Consider the following 19,617-nt stretch of genomic DNA (forward strand, 5'->3'; position numbering starts at 1 on the left):
GTTGTCGCAATAATTATAGTTGTCGTAATAGTTATAGTTGTCACAATAATTATAGTTGTCATAATAGTTATAGTTGTCGCAATAATTATAGTTGTCGTAATAGTTCTAGTTTTCGTAATAGTTGTGATAGTTCTAGTTGTCGCAATAGTTATAGTTGTCGTAATAGTTCTAGTTGTCACAATAATTATAGTTGTCGTAATAGTTATAGTTGTCGTAATAGTTTTAGTTCTCGCAATAGTTATAGTTGTCGTAATAGTTATAGTTGTCGTAATAGTTTTAGTTCTCGCAATAGTTCTAGTTGTCGTAATAGTTATAGTTGTCACAATAATTATAGTTGTCATAATAGTTATAGTTGTCGCAATAATTATAGTTGTCGTAATAGTTATAGTTGTCGCAATAATTATAGTTGTCGTAATAGTTATAGTTGTCACAATAATTATAGTTGTCATAATAGTTATAGTTGTCGCAATAATTATAGTTGTCGTAATAGTTCTAGTTTTCGTAATAGTTGTGATAGTTCTAGTTGTCGCAATAGTTATAGTTGTCGTAATAGTTCTAGTTGTCACAATAATTATAGTTGTCGTAATAGTTCTAGTTTTCGTAATAGTTGTGATAGTTCTAGTTGTCACAATAGTTATAGTTGTCGTAATAGTTCTAGTTGTCGTAATAGTTGTGATAGTTATAGTTGTCGCAATAGTTATAGTTTAGAACATAAGATGCGAGCGGGTCCTGACCTCCACGCGCTTGCGCTCAGCCTCTGTGTTGAGGGAAACTCTCTCCAGCTCTTTGATTCGCTCGCCCAGCGCTCGCCGCTCTCTCTCTCCTCTCCGCAGGGACTCGTCCTGCTCATGCAGCAGAGCTTGAGCCGACGACAGCTTTCCTTCCACAGCACGCTTATCTACACACACAGGCAATACACGGCTCCAGAAATCAGCTCCATCTGACAGAACGTTCATAAAGTAATATTGTATTTTAAAGTTCATGTGAAAGCAAACGATGGCCGTTAGATGTGCGTTACCTTCCTGGCATTCCTGTAGTGTGTTGTGTAGCTGAATGAGGCGCTGGTGGGCGGAGTCTCTCTCGCTGGTCATTTCCTCTAATTCCCTCTGCAGTGACCCCAGTTGACCCCGCGCCTCGTCCTGCACACATAAAGCACATTTAATGACGACATGTTCTGACTCGGTCCACACCAATCAAAAGATATTTGATGTTAACGTTCAGTGGAACAGAAATTCAGACCAATGAGAAATTTTTCAGTGGGCGGGGCCTAATATTAAACTATACTAATAACTATAATTTTAATAATCACTTTAACTCTAAGAGAATAGCGAAGTCTAGTTATAGTTGTAATTATAGTTATTGTAATAGTAATCATTATTAATAGTTATTGCAATATTTATAGTTAATCGTAATCATAATAGTTCTAGTTGGCTTAATAGTTACAGTTATCATAATAGTTTTAGTTGTTGTAATAGTTTTAGTTGTCACAATAGTTCTATTTGTCGTAATAGTTCTAGTTGTCTTAATAGTTGTTGTAATAGATATAGTTGTCGTAATAGTTGTTGTAATAGTTATAGTTGTCCCAAAAGTTATAGTTCTTGAAATAGTTGTTGTAATAGTTATAGTTGTTGTAATACTTATAGTTGTTGTAACAGTTGTCGCAATAATTATAGTTGTCGTAATATTTTTTGTGATAGTTATAGTTATCGTAATAGTTATAGTTGTTGTAATAGCTGTCGCAATAGTTATAGTTGTCGTTATAGTTGTTGTAATAGTTATAGTTGTCGTAGGAGTTATAGTTATCGTAATAGTTATAGTTGTTGTAATAGCTGTTGCAATAGCTAAAGTTGTCGTAATAGTTTTTGTAATAGTTATAGTTGTCACAATTGTTATAGTTGTCGTAATAGTTGTCGCAATTGTTATAGTTGTTGTAATATTTGTTGTAAATAGTTACAGTTGTTGCAATTGTTATAGTTGCCGTAATAGTTGTTGTAATTGTTACAGTTGTCGTAATAGTTGTTGTAATAGTTATAGTTGTCGTAATAATTGTCGCAATGGTTATAGTTGTCGTAATAGTTGTTGTAATAGTTATAGTTGTTGCAGTAGTTATAGTTGCCATAATAGTTATAGTTGTTGTAATAGTTGTAGTTGTTGTAATAGTTGTGGTTATCGTTCTCGTGTGTGAGTACAGTATTGTCATTACTCGTTCTCTCTGCGCCTCTCGCAGCTCCTGCAGGAAGTCTCTGAGGCCGCTGCGTAGGGTCTCGGGGTCCAGCTCGGGCGGGGCGATGGGCAGCGGGGCGTCGGTCCGCTCAGGAGACAGCGGCCGCAGCACTAGCGTGCTATCAGGAGTGATGCTAACGCCCACATCTGACAAACAGCACAGAACACACTGAAGATCAACTACAGCTCAAATTACACTCATCGCTTTAAAGAACAATCTGCAGGGCTCCAGACTAACGTTTTTCACTAGGAGCACAGTGGCCCCCCAAGGGAAAATTTTAGGGGCACAACCAGAAAATGTAGGGGTGTACAACGTAAATCAACATGCTAATATCCACTGTATCACTAATAAATACTCTAAGAATGAAAATCTCGAGCCAATAGCGTTTGAGTATGAGATGTGGCGATGGAGCAGAATCTCACTGAGCCTCATGTTAAAATGCCCAACTTTACATCAGAATAAAACATGTTTACAGCCTGAGACAAATTGTGGTTTTGGTCTATATGGCTAATTGTGCCCTTCATGACGACTGTGAGGGGGTGAATTTATTTATAACTCATTCGTTTACGTTATATAAAGCCTTAAAGTTCTGCATAATTAAGGCGTGGCCACTTTGAGTGACATGTGGATAGCCGTTTGTCTGCTGTCTGTTAGTCACCTAAGCTCCGCCCACATCCCGCCCTTTTGCCCTTTTTCTGTTATCCGGGCGTGACTCGCGATGACTCGCTGGCAAAATGGCGACGCCCAGCTCGCCTCTACTTTACGCTTCAGAACGGCTCTTTAGATTCCTATGGTGACGTCACGGACACTACAGCCATATTTGTTTACAGTTTATAGTCTGAACGAGAGATCTAGTTCATGAACGGATTGAATGTCGTTGGTGAAGTTAACATGATGAACCAGTTGAGGAGCGATACTGACAGCGAACAGGTCGAGTTGGGCATATTTGCAGCAAAAGAAAGAAATGAACACTTAGTAATGAAAGCGTAATAACGCAGGCTGATGGTTAATGATCACTGTAGAGTATAAGCACTGGTTTAGTGTTTGCATGTTTGAGCAGGTTTCTTCTTTTAAATAAAATGACTTCATTACGTTTGAGTCGTTTGAGTCATGTACTTCTATAAAAACTGTAAAACAAATAAAACTTAATGTGACAGTATTGGTTAAATAGATCTCATGTGTCTCGTCAGCAAATATAGCATTCTTCAAAACATGGAGTGATCTATTGAATAAACGCCCAAATTAACTGGTCACACGTGCAACTGGATGTAAAATGCAATCATTTGGTGGAAGTCTGGAGCCTTGATCTGACCTTTGGGTGGCGACAGCGAGAAGTGCAGCGGAGAAACGCTCCTATGGCGAGACATCATGGATGAGGTCAGCGAGGAAGGGGAGGAGCCTGCCGGGCTCCGCCCCCTGCTGCTGCTCCGCCCACTGGCCCCGATGCCCAGTGTCCGCGTGAGGGCCGACTGTAGGCTGCTCAGCCTGAACTCCAGATCCCTTCGGCCCGCCTCCGCTCGCGATAGCTCCGCCTCCGTAGCTGCCAGACGGCCCTGAGCCTCACTGAGCTCCAGCTGTATCTGCGCAGACGCGTCAGAGCTCGCCTGAGCGCGAACCGAGAGGTTACGAGCCTCGTCCTGAAGCTTCTTCTCACAGCTGCGCGCTTCCTGTAGCTGAGATGCTAACTCTCGCTCGCAGCTACGCCAACTCAACTCGCTCTCGGCCACACGCCTCTGCAGAGAACACAGCTAAACACACACAGAGTCAGAGACAGCTTTATCATTTCATTTAAAGGGTTAGTTCAGCAGGAAATGTAAATTGTGTGATTAATTCCTCCTGTGGTTGGACAGCCGTCAGTAACGGTTCTAGTTGACGTAATAGTTCTAGTTGTCGAAATAGTTTTAGTTTTCGTAATGGTTTCAGTTGTCGTAATAGTCCTAGTTGTGGCAATAGTTTTAGTTGTCATAATAGTTTTAGTTGTCGTAATGGTTTCAGTTGTCGTAATTATTTTAGTTTTCACAATAGTTGTAGTTGACATAATAGTTTAATTTGTCGTAATAGTCCTAGTTGTCGTAATAGTTCTAGTTGTCGTAATAGTTCTAGTTGTCGTAATAGTCCTAGTTGTCGTAATAGTTCTAGTTGTCGCAATAGTTCTAGTTGTCGCAATAGTTCTAGTTGTCGTAATAGTCCTAGTTGTCGTAATAGTTCTAGTTGTCGTAATAGTCCTAGTTGTCGTAATAGTTCTAGTTGTCGTAATAGTCCTAGTTGTCGTAATACTCCTAGTTGTCGCAATAGTTCTAGTTGTCGCAATAGTTCTAGTTGTCGAAATAGTTTTAGTTGTCGTAATAATTTTAGTTGTCATAATAGTTTTAGTTGTCGTAATGGTTTCAGTTGTCGTAATTATTTTAGTTTTCACGATAGTTCTAGTTGACATAATAGTTTAATTTGTCGTAATAGTCCTAATTGTCGCAATAGTTGTAATTGTCGTAATAGTCCTAGTTGTCGTAATAGTTCTAGTTGTCGTAATAGTTCTAGTTGACATGATAGTTTTAGTTGTCGCAATAGTTCTAGTTGATGTGATAGTTTTAGTTGTCGCAATAGTTCTAGTTGACATAATAGCTTTAGTTGTTGTGACAGTTTTAGTTGACATAATAGTTTTAGTTGACGTAATAGCTTTAGTTGTCGTAATAAATTTTGTGCGCAAAAAATCTAAATAATGACTTATATAGTGATGGGCCGATTTCAAAACAAAGCTTCGAACCGTTATGAGTCAGTGAATCGATTCATGATTCGGATCGCGTATCAAACTGCGTAAATCACGAGACTCTGGCGATCCGAATCATGAATCGATTCACTGACTCATAACGGTCCGAATCATGAATCGATTCACTGACTCATAACGGTCCGAATCATGAATCGATTCACTGACTCATAACGGTTCGAAGCTTTGTTCTGAAATCGGCCATCACTATATAAGTCGTTATTTAGTGTTTTTGCGCACTAACTCTATTCTGGCCTCTTCATCAATGATTGTAGAGCGGCTGTAGTGAGATGGGCTTTGTAACGACGTCTTTAGTGCCTTTATGGGTCTTGAGAGAGGAAATGACATTGGTGTCAATGAAGGCCTTTCTGAGCCATCGGATTTCAACACTAATATCTTCATCTGTGTGTGAAGATGAGCGGAGGTCTGACGGCTGGCCAACCACAGGAGGAATTAATCACACTATTATCATTTATGGCCAAACTAACCCTTTAATTCTCACCTCCTTCTGAAGAGCGCTCCTGCTGGCCTCGGTGTCGGCGAGTCTCTGTTTGAGTGAGATCAGTTCCCTCGCTCGCCCCTCGCCCTTCTGCTCCTCTGCAGAGAGACGCGTCTGCAGCTCAGACATCTGATTGGCCGACTGCTCGCGCTCGGAGTCCAGGACTTTCACCTGACGGCGCAGAGAGACACACACACGTCACACCACACCTCGTCATCCTCACTCTCACTCGGCATTCAGTTTAATAGTTCTAGTTGTCGCAATAGTTCTAGTTGTCATAATATTTCTAGTTGTCGTAATAGTAATAGTTCTAGTTGTCAGCTGTCGTAATAGTAATAGTTCTAGTTATCGAAATATTTCAAGTTGTCCTAATAGTTTTAGTTGCCGTAATAGTTCTAATTTTCTTCTAGTATAGTTCTAGTTTGTCAGTTGTCGTAATAGTAATAGTTCTAGTTGTCGTAACAGTTATAGTTATCATAATAGTTCACGTTTTCGTAATATTTGTAGTTAATAAAATAGTTCAAGTAGCCGTAATAGTTGTAGTTATCGTAACAGTTATAGTTGTTGTTCCAGTTGTCGTAATAGTCATCGGTCTACCTGTCTGCGCAGCTCCTGCAGCTCCCTGCGTGCCTCCAGTCGGGATCGCTCCACCTCTCGCAGACAGCTGCGCAGATCCGACACTTCCTTCTGCGCAGACACCAAACTCTCCTCCAGCACACACACTCTCTGCTCCTTCTCCTCACACACACGCTTCACACTGAACACAGAGCACAGTCCGCCAATCAGCACTGCAGAGAGAAGCTCATCTGCATACCACAAACACACACACACACACACTCACACGTTTGTTTTTGTGACATATGGGGACTTTCCATATGTGTAATGGTGTTTCTACTGTACAAACCGTATTTTCTATCCCCTTACACTGCCCCTGCTCCTAAACCTACTCATCATACACACACACACCCACACCCACACACACACACTGCCCCTAAACCTACCCATCACAGGAAACATTCAGCATTTTTACTTTCTCATAAAAACTCCTCCTGTGTGATTTATAAGCCTTTTGTAAAGTGGGGCCATGGGTAATGTCCTCATATTTCACCCTCTCCTGTAATACCTGTGTCATACCCATGGCATTATACACATTTGTGTCCTCATATGTCACAAAAACATGTCCACACACAGTCACTCAGACACACACACACACACACACACACACACACACTCACGAGTGTGTTAACGTCATCACCTGATTCTCTCGCTCTCTGCCGCTCTCAGAGCTTCCCTCAGCTGCGTGTTTGATTGGCTGAAAGCATCCCTCTCCTTGCTGACATCACCGAGAGATCGCCGTAGCTCCGCCCCCTCTCGCCTATGCTCCTCCCCCTCCTCCCGTATCTGCAGAAGATCCTTCCTGGCACAGTCTCGGCTCCCCTCGCTGGCCGACAGCCGCGTGCGACACTCCTCCAACTACAGCAGAAAACAGCCAAACATTACCGTATATACCGCAATATAAACAGCCCAAACATTGCCGTATATACCGCAATATAAACAGCCCAAACATTACCGTATATACCGCAATATAAACAGCCAAACATTACCGTATATACCGCAATATAAACAGCCCAAACATTACCGTATATACCGCAATATAAACAGCCCAAACATTACCGTATATACCGCAATATAAACAGCCCAAACATTACCGTATATACCGCAATATAAACAGCCCAAACATTACCGTATATACCGCAATATAAACAGCCCAAACATTACCGTATATACCGCAACATAAACAGCCAAACATTACCGTATATACCGCAACATAAACAGCCCAAACATTACCGTATATACCGCAATATAAACAGCCCAAACATTACCGTGTATACCGCAATATAAACAGCCCAAACATTACCGTATATACCGCAATATAAACAGCCCAAACATTACCGTATATACCGCAATATAAACAGCCCAAACATTACCGAATATACCGCAATATAAACAGCCCAAACATTACCGTATATACCGCAATATAAACAGCCCAAACATTACCGTATATACCGCAATATAAACAGCCCAAACATTACCGTATATACCGCAATATAAACAGCCCAAACATTACCGTATATACCGCAATATAAACAGCCCAAACATTACCGTATATACCGCAATATAAACAGCCCAAACATTACCGTATATACCGCAATATAAACAACCAAACATTACCGTATATACCGCAATATAAACAGCCCAAACATTACCGTATATACCGCAATATAAACAGCCCAAACATTACCGTATATACCGCAATATAAACAGCCCAAACATTACCGTGTATACCGCAATATAAACAGCCCAAACATTACCGTGTATACCGCAATATAAACAGCCCAAACATTACCGTATATACCGCAATATAAACAGCCCAAACATTACCGTGTATACCGCAATATAAACAGCCCAAACATTACCGTATATACCGCAATATAAACAGCCCAAACATTACCGTATATACCGCAATATAAACAGCCCAAACATTACCGTATATACCGCAATATAAACAGCCCAAACATTACCGTATATACCGCAATATAAACAGCCCAAACATTACCGTATATACCGCAATATAAACAGCCCAAACATTACCGTATATACCGCAATATAAACAGCCCAAACATTACCGTGTATACCGCAATATAAACAGCCCAAACATTACCGTGTATACTGCAATATAAACAGCCCAAACATTACCGTGTATACCGCAATATAAACAGCCCAAACATTACCGTATATACCGCAATATAAACAGCCCAAACATTACCGTGTATACCGCAATATAAACAGCCCAAACATTACCGGATATACCGCAATATAAACAGCCCAAACATTACCGTATATACCGCAATATAAACAGCCAAACATTACCGTATATACCGCAATATAAACAGCCCAAACATTACCGTGTATACCGCAATATAAACAGCCAAACATTACCGTGTATACCGCAATATAAACAGCCCAAACATTACCGTGTATACCGCAATATAAACAGCCCAAACATTACCGTGTATACCGCAATATAAACAGCCCAAACATTACCGTATATACCGCAATATAAACAGCCCAAACATTACCGTATATACCGCAATATAAACAGCCCAAACATTACCGTGTATACCGCAATATAAACAGCCCAAACATTACCGTATATACCGCAATATAAACAGCCCAAACATTACCGTATATACCGCAATATAAACAGCCAAACATTACCGTGTATACCGCAATATAAACAGCCAAACATTACCGTGTATACCGCAATATAAACAGCCCAAACATTACCGTATATACCGCAATATAAACAGCCCAAACATTACCGTATATACCGCAATATAAACAGCCCAAACATTACCGTATATACCGCAATATAAACAGCCAAACATTACCGTATATACCGCAATATAAACAGCCCAAACATTACCGTATATACCGCAATATAAACAGCCAAACATTACCGTATATACCGCAATATAAACAGCCCAAACATTACCGTATATACCGCAATATAAACAGCCCATACATTACCGTGTATACCGCAATATAAACAGCCAAACATTACCGTATATAACGCAATATAAACAGCCCAAACATTACCGTGTATACCGCAATATAAACAGCCAAACATTACCGTATATACCGCAATATAAACAGCCCAAACATTACCGTATATACCGCAATATAAACAGCCCAAACATTACCGTGTATACCGCAATATAAACAGCCCAAACATTACCGTGTATACCGCAATATAAACAGCCCAAACATTACCGTATATACCGCAATATAAACAGCCCAAACATTACCGTATATACCGCAATATAAACAGCCCAAACATTAGCGTATATACCGCAATATAAACAGCCCAAACATTACCGTATATACCGCAATATAAACAGCCCAAACATTACCGTATATACCGCAATATAAACAGCCCAAACATTACCGTATATACCGCAATATAAACAGCCAAACATTACCGTATATACCGCAATATAAACAGCCCAAACATTACCGTATATACCGCAATATAAACAGCCCAAACATTACCGTGTATACCGCAATATAAACAGCCCAAACATTACCGTATATACCGCAATATAAACAGCCCAAACATTACCGTATATACCGCAATATAAACAGCCCAAACATTACCGTATATACCGCAATATAAACAGCCCAAACATTACCGTATATACCGCAATATAAACAGCCCAAACATTACCGTATATACCGCAATATAAACAGCCCAAACATTACCGTGTATACCGCAATATAAACAGCCCAAACATTACCGTATATACCGCAATATAAACAGCCCAAACATTACCGTGTATACCGCAATATAAACAGCCCAAACATTACCGTATATACCGCAATATAAACAGCCCAAACATTACCGTGTATACCGCAATATAAACAGCCCAAACATTACCGTGTATACCGCAATATAAACAGCCCAAACATTACCGTATATACCGCAATATAAACAGCCCAAACATTACCGTATATACCGCAATATAAACAGCCCAAACATTACCGTGTATACCGCAATATAAACAGCCCAAACATTACCGTATATACCGCAATATAAACAGCCAAACATTACCGTATATACCGCAATATAAACAGCCCAAACATTACCGTATATACCGCAATATAAACAGCCCAAACATTACCGTATATACCGCAATATAAACAGCCCAAACATTACCGTATATACCGCAATATAAACAGCCCAAACATTACCATATATACCGCAATATAAACAGCCCAAACATTACCGTGTATACCGCAATATAAACAGCCCAAACATTACCGGATATACCGCAATATAAACAGCCCAAACATTACCGTGTATACCGCAATATAAACAGCCAAAACATTACCGTATATACCGCAATATAAACAGCCCAAACATTACCGTATATACCGCAATATAAACAGCCCAAACATTACCGTATATACCGCAATATAAACAGCCCAAACATTACCGTATATACCGCAATATAAACAGCCCAAACATTACCGTATATACCGCAATATAAACAGCCCAAACATTACCGGATATACCGCAATATAAACAGCCCAAACATTACCGTGTATACCGCAATATAAACAGCCCAAACATTACCGTATATACCGCAATATAAACAGCCCAAACATTACCGTATATACCGCAATATAAACAGCCCAAACATTACCGTATATACCGCAATATAAACAGCCCAAACATTACCGTATATACCGCAATATAAACAGCCAAACATTACCGTATATAACGCAATATAAACAGCCCAAACATTACCGTATATAACGCAATATAAACAGCCCAAACATTACCGTGTATACCGCAATATAAACAGCCCAAACATTACCGTATATAACGCAATATAAACAGCCCAAACATTACCGTGTATACCGCAATATAAACAGCCCAAACATTACCGTATATACCGCAATATAAACAGCCCAAACATTACCGGATATACCGCAATATAAACAGCCCAAACATTACCGTGTATACCGCAATATAAACAGCCCAAACATTACCGTATATACCGCAATATAAACAGCCCAAACATTACCGTATATACCGCAATATAAACAGCCCAAACATTACCGTATATACCGCAATATAAACAGCCCAAACATTACCGTGTATACCGCAATATAAACAGCCAAACATTACCGTATATACCGCAATATAAACAGCCCAAACATTACCGTATATACCGCAATATAAACAGCCCAAACATTACCGTATATACCGCAATATAAACAGCCCAAACATTACCGTATATACCGCAATATAAACAGCCCAAACATTACCGTATATACCGCAATATAAACAGCCCAAACATTACCGTATATACCGCAATATAAACAGCCCAAACATTACCGTATATACCGCAATATAAACAGCCAAACATTACCGTATATATACCGCAATATAAACAGCCAAACATTACCGTATATACCGCAATATAAACAGCCAAACATTACCGTATATACCGCAATATAAACAGCCAAACATTACCGTATATACCGCAATATAAACAGCCCAAACATTAGCGTATATACCGCAATATAAACAGCCCAAACATTACCGTGTATACCGCAATATAAACTGCCAAACATTACCGTATATACCGCAATATAAACAGCCAAACATTACCGTATATACCGCAATATAAACAGCCCAAACATTACCGTGTATACCGTAGGGATGGCTCGATACCACAATTTTGGCTTCGGTAAGGTACCACAATCTAATACCGAAGTACCGATATTAAATCGATACCACAAGGTCTGATATTAGCGCGGGTTTATTACACGCGAATGAGAACAATTATGCACGTTTTGAGTTTATAAAGTGGGAAATTACCACAAATGTTTATTAGTAAATTAATTAGCAAAGCTTATCACATCAAATCAGTCATTTGAAAACTTTCTTGTAAGAAATAATTTCAGCAAAAATCTCTCAAAATTAGCAAATTGCTTCTGGTTTCAAAAGACATCGCACTACACTAAAGCAATCTGCATAATCCGATTCAACATTTCACGCTCGTCTCGAGATGGAGAACGGAAATCATTTGAACACGCAAGAGATTTTATAGCATTTCGTAAGTTACAGGAGATATGAGCTCATACGACACACACACACACACACACACACACACACCTGTCACTTAGTCACGCTCGCACATTACACATTAAGTTTCCTTAAACAGTCAAATACACAGAATTATGTACAAATGTCCGTCTTTAGTGAGTATTCACATAAACACAGGCGGTTGTGTCTAACGCGAATGTAAATAGTGCAATAGTACGCGTGCAAATATAATGAGATCTAAATGTCATCGGTTGAAACGAACGCTGGAGATTGTGATATTCGATCTTATGTTAGGCTGTGTGTGTGCGTTGATCAGTGTTAAAAGAAAATAAATGTCTAAATGAGATGGTTTGAATGATTCACTGACCTGTCGATCTCTTCAGAAGTCTTAAAGTCAGGATAGTGACAGATGCTTCTTGGCTAGGTTTGATGGTTCTTCATCAGTTTTAAGCAAAGTCATTACAAATGTCACTTCTACTCCTCTCTTTATTCATTCGTTTTGGGCATCTTGAGTGAGATTCAACTGCTTTATCCATTTTGTCCGTCTATGTTGTTGTCACATTAGCCGGTTGTTTCGGGTCAGTTGGGGTAGAGCGCTGCCATCTAGCGGTGAACTTCGGAACAGCAGCATATACCGAAATGTGCCAAATCATGATATCGTACCGTTTTAAATAAAATATATACCGGTATTTTTCCAGTACCGGTATATCGCGCATCCCTAGTATACCGCAATATAAACAGCCCAAACATTACTCACACACACACTCACTCACTCACTCACACTCACTCACTCACACACACACACACTTACTCACTCACTCTCACACACACACACACACACTCTCTCACACACACACACTCACTCACACAGTCTCTCACACACACTCTCTCACACACACACACACACTCTCTCACACTCACTCACACACACCTCTCTGAGTGCCGTGTCAGCTCTTATCTGCTGGTCGGAGCAGCTCTCCTGGAGTCTGCGCAGCTGCAGGTCATGTGCTCCGGCTGCGTTCTGCAGTTCACTGCGCAGCTCCTGCAGGTCAGAGGTCAGCAACGCTACGGCAGCCTAAGCACAAAACAAACACACTCGCTTATTATAGAGCAAACTTTTATTATCAATCACTAAAATCTACGACACATCAGCTATGCTTCCAATTTACTGGAAGTTCTGACAAAATTTGAATGAGTGAATGATTCAATGACTCACTCATAAAGAGTTGTTTCATTACTGGATGAATCAGTGTTTCTGAACAGATCTTTTGAGTGATTGATTCAATGACTCACTCATAAAGAGTTTTTTCATTACTGGATGAATCAGTGTTTCTGAACAGATCTCTTGAGTGAATGATTCAATGACTCACTCATAAAGAGTTGTTTTATTACTGGATGAATCAGTGTTTCTGAACAGATCTCTTGAGTGATTGATTCAATGACTCACTCATAAAGAGTTGTTTCATTACTGGATGAATCAGTGTTTCTGAACAGATCTTTTGAGTGATTGATTCAATGACTCACTCATAAAGAGTTGTTTCATTACTGGATGAATCAGTTTTTCTGAACAGATCTTTTGAGTGATTGATTCAATGACTCACTCATAAAGAGTTGTTTTATTACTGGATGAATCAGTGTTTCTGAACAGATCTCTTGAGTGATTGATTCAATGACTCACTCATAAAGAGTTGTTTCATTACTGGATGAATCAGTGTTTCTGAACAGATCTCTTGAGTGAATGATTCAATGACTCACTCATAAAGAGTTGTTTCATTACTGGATGAATCAGTGTTTCTGAACAGATCTTTTGAGTGAATGATTCAATGACTCACTCATAAAGAGTTGTTTCATTACTGGATGAATCAGTGTTTCTGAACAGATCTCTTGAGTGATTGATTCAATGACTCACTCATAAAGAGTTGTTTCATTACTGGATGAATCAGTGTTTCTGAACAGATCTCTTGAGTGATTGATTCAATGACTCACTCATAAAGAGTTGTTTCATTACTGGATGAATCAGTGTTTCTGAACAGATCTCTTGAGTGAATGATTCAATGACTCACTCATAAAGAGTTGTTTTATTACTGGATGAATCAGTGTTTCTGAACAGATCTCTTGAGTGAATGATTCAATGACTCACTCATAAAGAGTTGTTTTATTACTGGATGAATCAGTGTTTCTGAACAGATCTCTTGAGTGAATGATTCAATGACTCACTCATAAAGAGTTGTTTTATTACTGGATGAATCAGTGTTTCTGAACAGATCTCTTGAGTGAATGATTCAGTGACTCATTTAGCTGTGGGATTGTGTGATTAGTGGTGCAGCTGATGTTGTGTAAAGTGTTGCGCTCTGACCCGCTCCTGTTCTCGGGGAAGTGTGTTCTCTCGGCTCAGCTTCTCCAGCTCCAGCGCTGCAGTGCTCAGCTCCGCCTGTAGGGCGCTCATCTTCTCCGACAGAACCGCCTTCTCCGCCTCCTTCATGGACAGCGCCTGCGCGGCACATCACACGGTTACGGCAGACGTGACGGAGCTTCCTGCGCGAGTCTCGAGGCCTTTGCACACGGAACCCGAAATTCGCAAGCAAAATTTTTGCACGGCAAAAAATAAATTCAACCTCATTGCTTACACACTGCCTACGAAACTTTCATCCGTCAAAAAAATATTCGGAACAGGTTCGATTTTCTGCGTTATCACAGCTATAATTATTTTTAAAAAAATGTTGTTTTCTGTTTGAATTAAGATTATTTTTCTCACCCCATTGGCAGATTATTTATCTTATTTTAAGCAGAAACTCTCTTCATTTTGAGTTATTTTCCCCCGAAACAAGACAATTACTTTTGCTGGTCTAGTAATTCTTTCTTCATTTTTATATGTTTGGACAAAACTACTAGGTAAGAAGAGCATTTTTGTCAGTGTAGCGAAGCATCAAACTGAGGCGCTGTGCGTGGCGAATTTTTCGGATCACAAAAATGACAAACCGATGTGAATTTTAGTTTGTGGTGGTGCAGCGGGCTTGACCTGCTGTTTGTCGGTCTCCGCCTGCAGCAGCCTCTGCTCTGATTGGCTCTGCTGGGACCGCAGCTCGTCCGTCAGCTCGTCTCGCTCTCTCTCCAGCCGCTCCATCTGCTCCTCCAGCTGCTCTCGAACCCGCAGCGCCCCCTGCTGCTCCGCCTCCACACTGCAGTGCAGCGCCTCCTACAGGAGTCAGGCCTGCGTTAGTAACCACGCGTCACATGACCTCACCTGTGATGAGATGCGAGCGCGAGACCTTCTGATTGGTCAGCCTCTCCAGCTCCTCCTGGTGGTCGGACAGGGCCGTGCGCAGAGCTCGCTGAGCTTCCTGTTGAGCGGCCGCCAGCGCGTCTCTCAGCGCCTCCTTCTCTTTCTCACTCTGAGACAGACCTGTCTCTCTCTCCGCACGCAAGCGCTTCAGCTCCGCTAAACACACACACACACACACACACACAAACTAAATATCACAAGAGGATCATGTCTCTCTCTCTCATATACCCGTCTCTCTCTCTCATGTACCCGTCTCTCTCTCCGCACGCAAACGCTTCAGCTCCGCTAAACACACACACACACACACACACAAACTAAATATCACAAGAGGATCATGTCTCTCTCTCTCATATACCCGTCTCTCTCTCTCATGTACCCGTCTCTCTCTCTCTCATGTACCCGTCTCTCTCTCTCTCATATACCCGTCTCTCTCTCTCTCATATACCCGTCTCTCTCTCTCATGTACCCGTCTCTCTCTCTCATGTACCCGTCTCTCTCTCTCTCATGTACCCGTCTCTCTCTCTCTCATATACCCGTCTCTCTCTCTCATGTACCCGTCTCTCTCTCTCTCATGTACCGTCTCTCTCTCTCATATACCCGTCTCTCTCTCTCATATACCCGTCTCTCTCTCTCATGTACCCGTCTCTCTCTCTCATGTACCCGTCTCTCTCTCTCATGAACCCGTCTCTCTCTCTCTCATGTACCCGTCTCTCTCTCTCATGTACCCGTCTCTCTCTCTCATGTACCCGTCTCTCTCTCTCATGTACCCGTCTCTCTCTCTCTCATGTACCCGTCTCTCTCTCTCATGTACCCGTCTCTCTCTCTCATGTACCCGTCTCTCTATCTCTCATGTACCCGTCTCTCTCTCTCTCATGTACCCGTCTCTCTCTCTCTCATGTACCCGTCTCTCTCTCTCATGTACCCGTCTCTCTCTCTCATGTACCCGTCTCTCTCTCTCTCATGTACCCGTCTCTCTCTCTCATTTACCCGTCTCTCTCTCTCATGTACCCGTCTCTCTCTCTCTCATGTACCCGTCTCTCTCTCTCTCATTTACCCGTCTCTCTCTCTCTCTCATGTACCCGTCTCTCTCTCTCTCATGTACCCGTCTCTCTCTCTCATGTACCCGTCTCTCTCTCATGTACCCGTCTCTCTCTCTCTCTCATGTACCCGTCTCTCTCTCTCTCATGTACCCGTCTCTCTCTCTCTCATGTACCCGTCTCTCTCTCTCTCATGTACCCGTCTCTCTCTCTCATGTACCAGTCTCTCTCTCTCATGTACCCGTCTCTCTCTCTCTCATGTACCCGTCTCTCTCTCTCTCATGTACCCGTCTCTCTCTCTCTCTCATGTACCCGTCTCTCTCTCTCTCTCATGTACCCGTCTCTCTCTCTCTCTCATGTACCCGTCTCTCTCTCTCTCTCATGTACCCGTCTCTCTCTCTCTCTCATGTACCCGTCTCTCTCTCTCTCTCATGTACCCGTCTCTCTCTCTCATGTACCCGTCTCTCTCTCTCATGTACCCGTCTCTCTCTCTCTCATGTACCCGTCTCTCTCTCTCTCATGTACCCGTCTCTCTCTCTCATGTACCCGTCTCTCTCTCTCTACCCGTCTCTCTCTCTCATGTACCCGTCTCTCTCTCTCATGTACCCGTCTCTCTCTCATGTACCCGTCTCTCTTCCCATGTACCCGTCTCTCTCTCTCTCATGTACCCGTCTCTCTCTCTCATGTACCCGTCTCTCTCTCTCATGTACCCGTCTCTCTCTCATGTACCCGTCTCTCTCTCGTGTACCTGTCGTGCTGTCAGTGCGCTGTCTCAGGTTCTGGTTCTCTGCCTCCAGCTGCTTACGGCGGGACTGGATCTGATTTAACTGCTGCTGCAGCTCAAAAAGGCTGGTCTCCAGGGCCTCCCTCTCCGCTCTGCGCACACACACACACACGCACACACACACGCACACACACTCATCAGGGACACACACATGCATATATTAACGCATTATACCGTGGCACAAACGTCTTGCGCCTCACCTGAAGCTCGCAATCTCCTCTGTGAGGGCGGCGTTCTCCCTCTCTGACGCCGTCAGTTGAACCAGAAGCCCCGCCCTCTCTCGTACTAGCTCCGCCCTCCCACGCCCTGCCTCCTCCAGGGCGGAGCTCTGCCTATCGCCTTCACCGCGGACAGAACCAAGCTCCGCCTCCAGACCGCCCATCTCACCAGTCAGCTGTTTGATTGACAGCAGCGCATCAGAAACTGAGGAACTGACCGTCAGAGAGAGAGAGAGAGAGAGAGAGAGAGAGAGAGAGAGAGAGAGAGAGAGAGAGAGAGAGAGAGAGAGACACCTGTGTAATTCTGTCCTGCAGTTTGACCCGGTCCGCCTGCAGCGTCTGTAGCTCCGCCTCCAGCCCCGCCCTGGCCAGCTCAGCCTCCTGCAGTGATTGGTGGAGAGTGAGGCGGGCCGAGTCCAGTTCCAGCCGGTTCTGCTCGGCGCGGACGAGCTCGTCTCTGATGGTCAGCTTCTCCTGCTGCGCTTCTCTTCGCTCACACAGCAGCACATTCTTCTCCTGCTCCAGCTGTCAATCATTCAACCCAGCTATCTCATTGGCTCGCATAATTTAACCATTAGATAACATGAACGTGATTTAGTTAGAATGTTTTAAGTTGTTTCGCATGATTTAACAATTTCATAACACGTGAACGTCATTTACCATGTTGTTAGCATGTTAAGTTGTTTGCATTATTTAACAATTTGATAACGTGAACATGATTTAGCAAGTTAGCATATTTTAAGTTCAAAAATTTAACAATTTGATAATGTGAACGTGATTTGCATGTTGTTAGCATGTTTTAAGTTGTTTGCATAATTTAACAATTTATAACATGAATTTGATTTAGCATGTTGTTAGCATGTTTTTAGTTGTTCATTCAATCGAGCAATGTCATTGAAAAATAAAATGATCTGATAATATGAACCAAACAAATCCTAATGTGTAACCTATTCATGTTTAATATACTGAGGTTAAATGTGTGTGCGTGCGTGTGTGCGTGCTTATGTGTGTGTGTGTGTGCGTGTCTATGTGCGTGCGTGTGTGTGTGTGTACCTGTCCGATGAGGCTGTTGAGCTCAGATTTGTCCTGCGCGAGACTCTCGTTGATGGCGCTCATCTTAGCGAGAGAATCTCTGAGCGATGACTCCTCTGAGCGAAGCTTCGTGACCGTTAGCGCTAGCTCTGCGCGACTGCTCTCGCTCTGCAGACGTCACACAAAAACTACAGAGTCAAGATTGACGACAACACCAGGCCCGAGGGTGTCAAATATCTTTGAACAACTTTTGTTTTAAACTTTTTTCTTTGATCAAGGTTTTAAAATGTTACTAGCATGTTTTAGCATGTTGTTAGCATGATTCAACGCTATAACATATTATAACATTTTGCTAGCATTCTTAGCATGTTTTAACATGTTTTTATGATTAGCAGGTTGACAGCATGATTTTATATGTTAGCATGTTTGTTTACAGAATTTAAAACATTGTTAGCATGTTTAATGATGTTGGCATGATTTAAAAAATAATATATTATTTTACACTTTGATAACATTTTAACTTGACTTACCATGTTACTAGCATGATTTAACATATTTCTAGTAAAAATTAACATGTTGTTTATATAATAATTAGCATGTTATTAACATGTTTTAATGTTTCCAGGATGAATTAACATTTTAACATTGCTAACATGAATTAGCATTCTGTTAGCATGTTTTAAGATTTTGATAACAAAGTATTTTGCCAACATTTATTATCATTTTTTTAGCAATTAGCATGCTGTTTCAGATGATTGGCATGTACCCAGAATTAATTTGCATGTTTTAACTAACATGTTTATAATTTTACTAGTATGTTTTCACACATTTTCTAACATGAATTAACCTGTTGCTAACATATTTTAGCTTTTTTTTTACACGAATGAACACATTCCTTACATTATTTAACATGTGAACGTGATTTAGCATGTTGTTAGCATGTTTTAAGTCGTTTGCGTAATCTAACAATTTGATAACATGAACGTGATTTAGCATGTTGATAGCATGTTTTAAGTTGTTTGCGTAATTTAACAATTTCATAAAGTCAACGTGATTTAGCATGTTGTTAGCATGTTTTAAGTTGTTTGCGTAATTTAACA

The 19,617-nt window shown here is 41.3% G+C and overlaps 1 protein-coding gene across 2 annotated transcripts in view; it reads right to left on the minus strand.

Moving 5' to 3' along the window:
• Positions 1-19,617, minus strand: part of LOC137039844 (rootletin-like) — a 49,523-nt gene that overhangs the window by 15,621 nt on the left and 14,285 nt on the right. For both annotated transcript variants that reach the window (XM_067415119.1, XM_067415117.1), the window contains exons 16-30: positions 18,539-18,685; positions 17,780-18,010; positions 17,468-17,661; positions 17,232-17,359; positions 15,433-15,602; positions 15,183-15,359; positions 14,520-14,654; positions 13,095-13,238; positions 6,740-6,957; positions 6,082-6,241; positions 5,488-5,655; positions 3,537-3,972; positions 2,204-2,370; positions 1,019-1,139; positions 735-898 (exon numbers count right to left, since the gene is read on the minus strand). In XM_067415119.1, coding sequence (XP_067271220.1) covers positions 735-898; positions 1,019-1,139; positions 2,204-2,370; positions 3,537-3,972; positions 5,488-5,655; positions 6,082-6,241; positions 6,740-6,957; positions 13,095-13,238; positions 14,520-14,654; positions 15,183-15,359; positions 15,433-15,602; positions 17,232-17,359; positions 17,468-17,661; positions 17,780-18,010; positions 18,539-18,685 — 2,760 coding nt within the window. The remainder of the gene's footprint in view (positions 1-734; positions 899-1,018; positions 1,140-2,203; positions 2,371-3,536; positions 3,973-5,487; positions 5,656-6,081; positions 6,242-6,739; positions 6,958-13,094; positions 13,239-14,519; positions 14,655-15,182; positions 15,360-15,432; positions 15,603-17,231; positions 17,360-17,467; positions 17,662-17,779; positions 18,011-18,538; positions 18,686-19,617) is intronic.

The sequence above is a fragment of the Pseudorasbora parva genome, chromosome 14, assembly GCF_024679245.1.
Source record: "Pseudorasbora parva isolate DD20220531a chromosome 14, ASM2467924v1, whole genome shotgun sequence".
In the NCBI taxonomy this organism is placed as follows: Eukaryota; Metazoa; Chordata; class Actinopteri; order Cypriniformes; family Gobionidae; genus Pseudorasbora; species Pseudorasbora parva.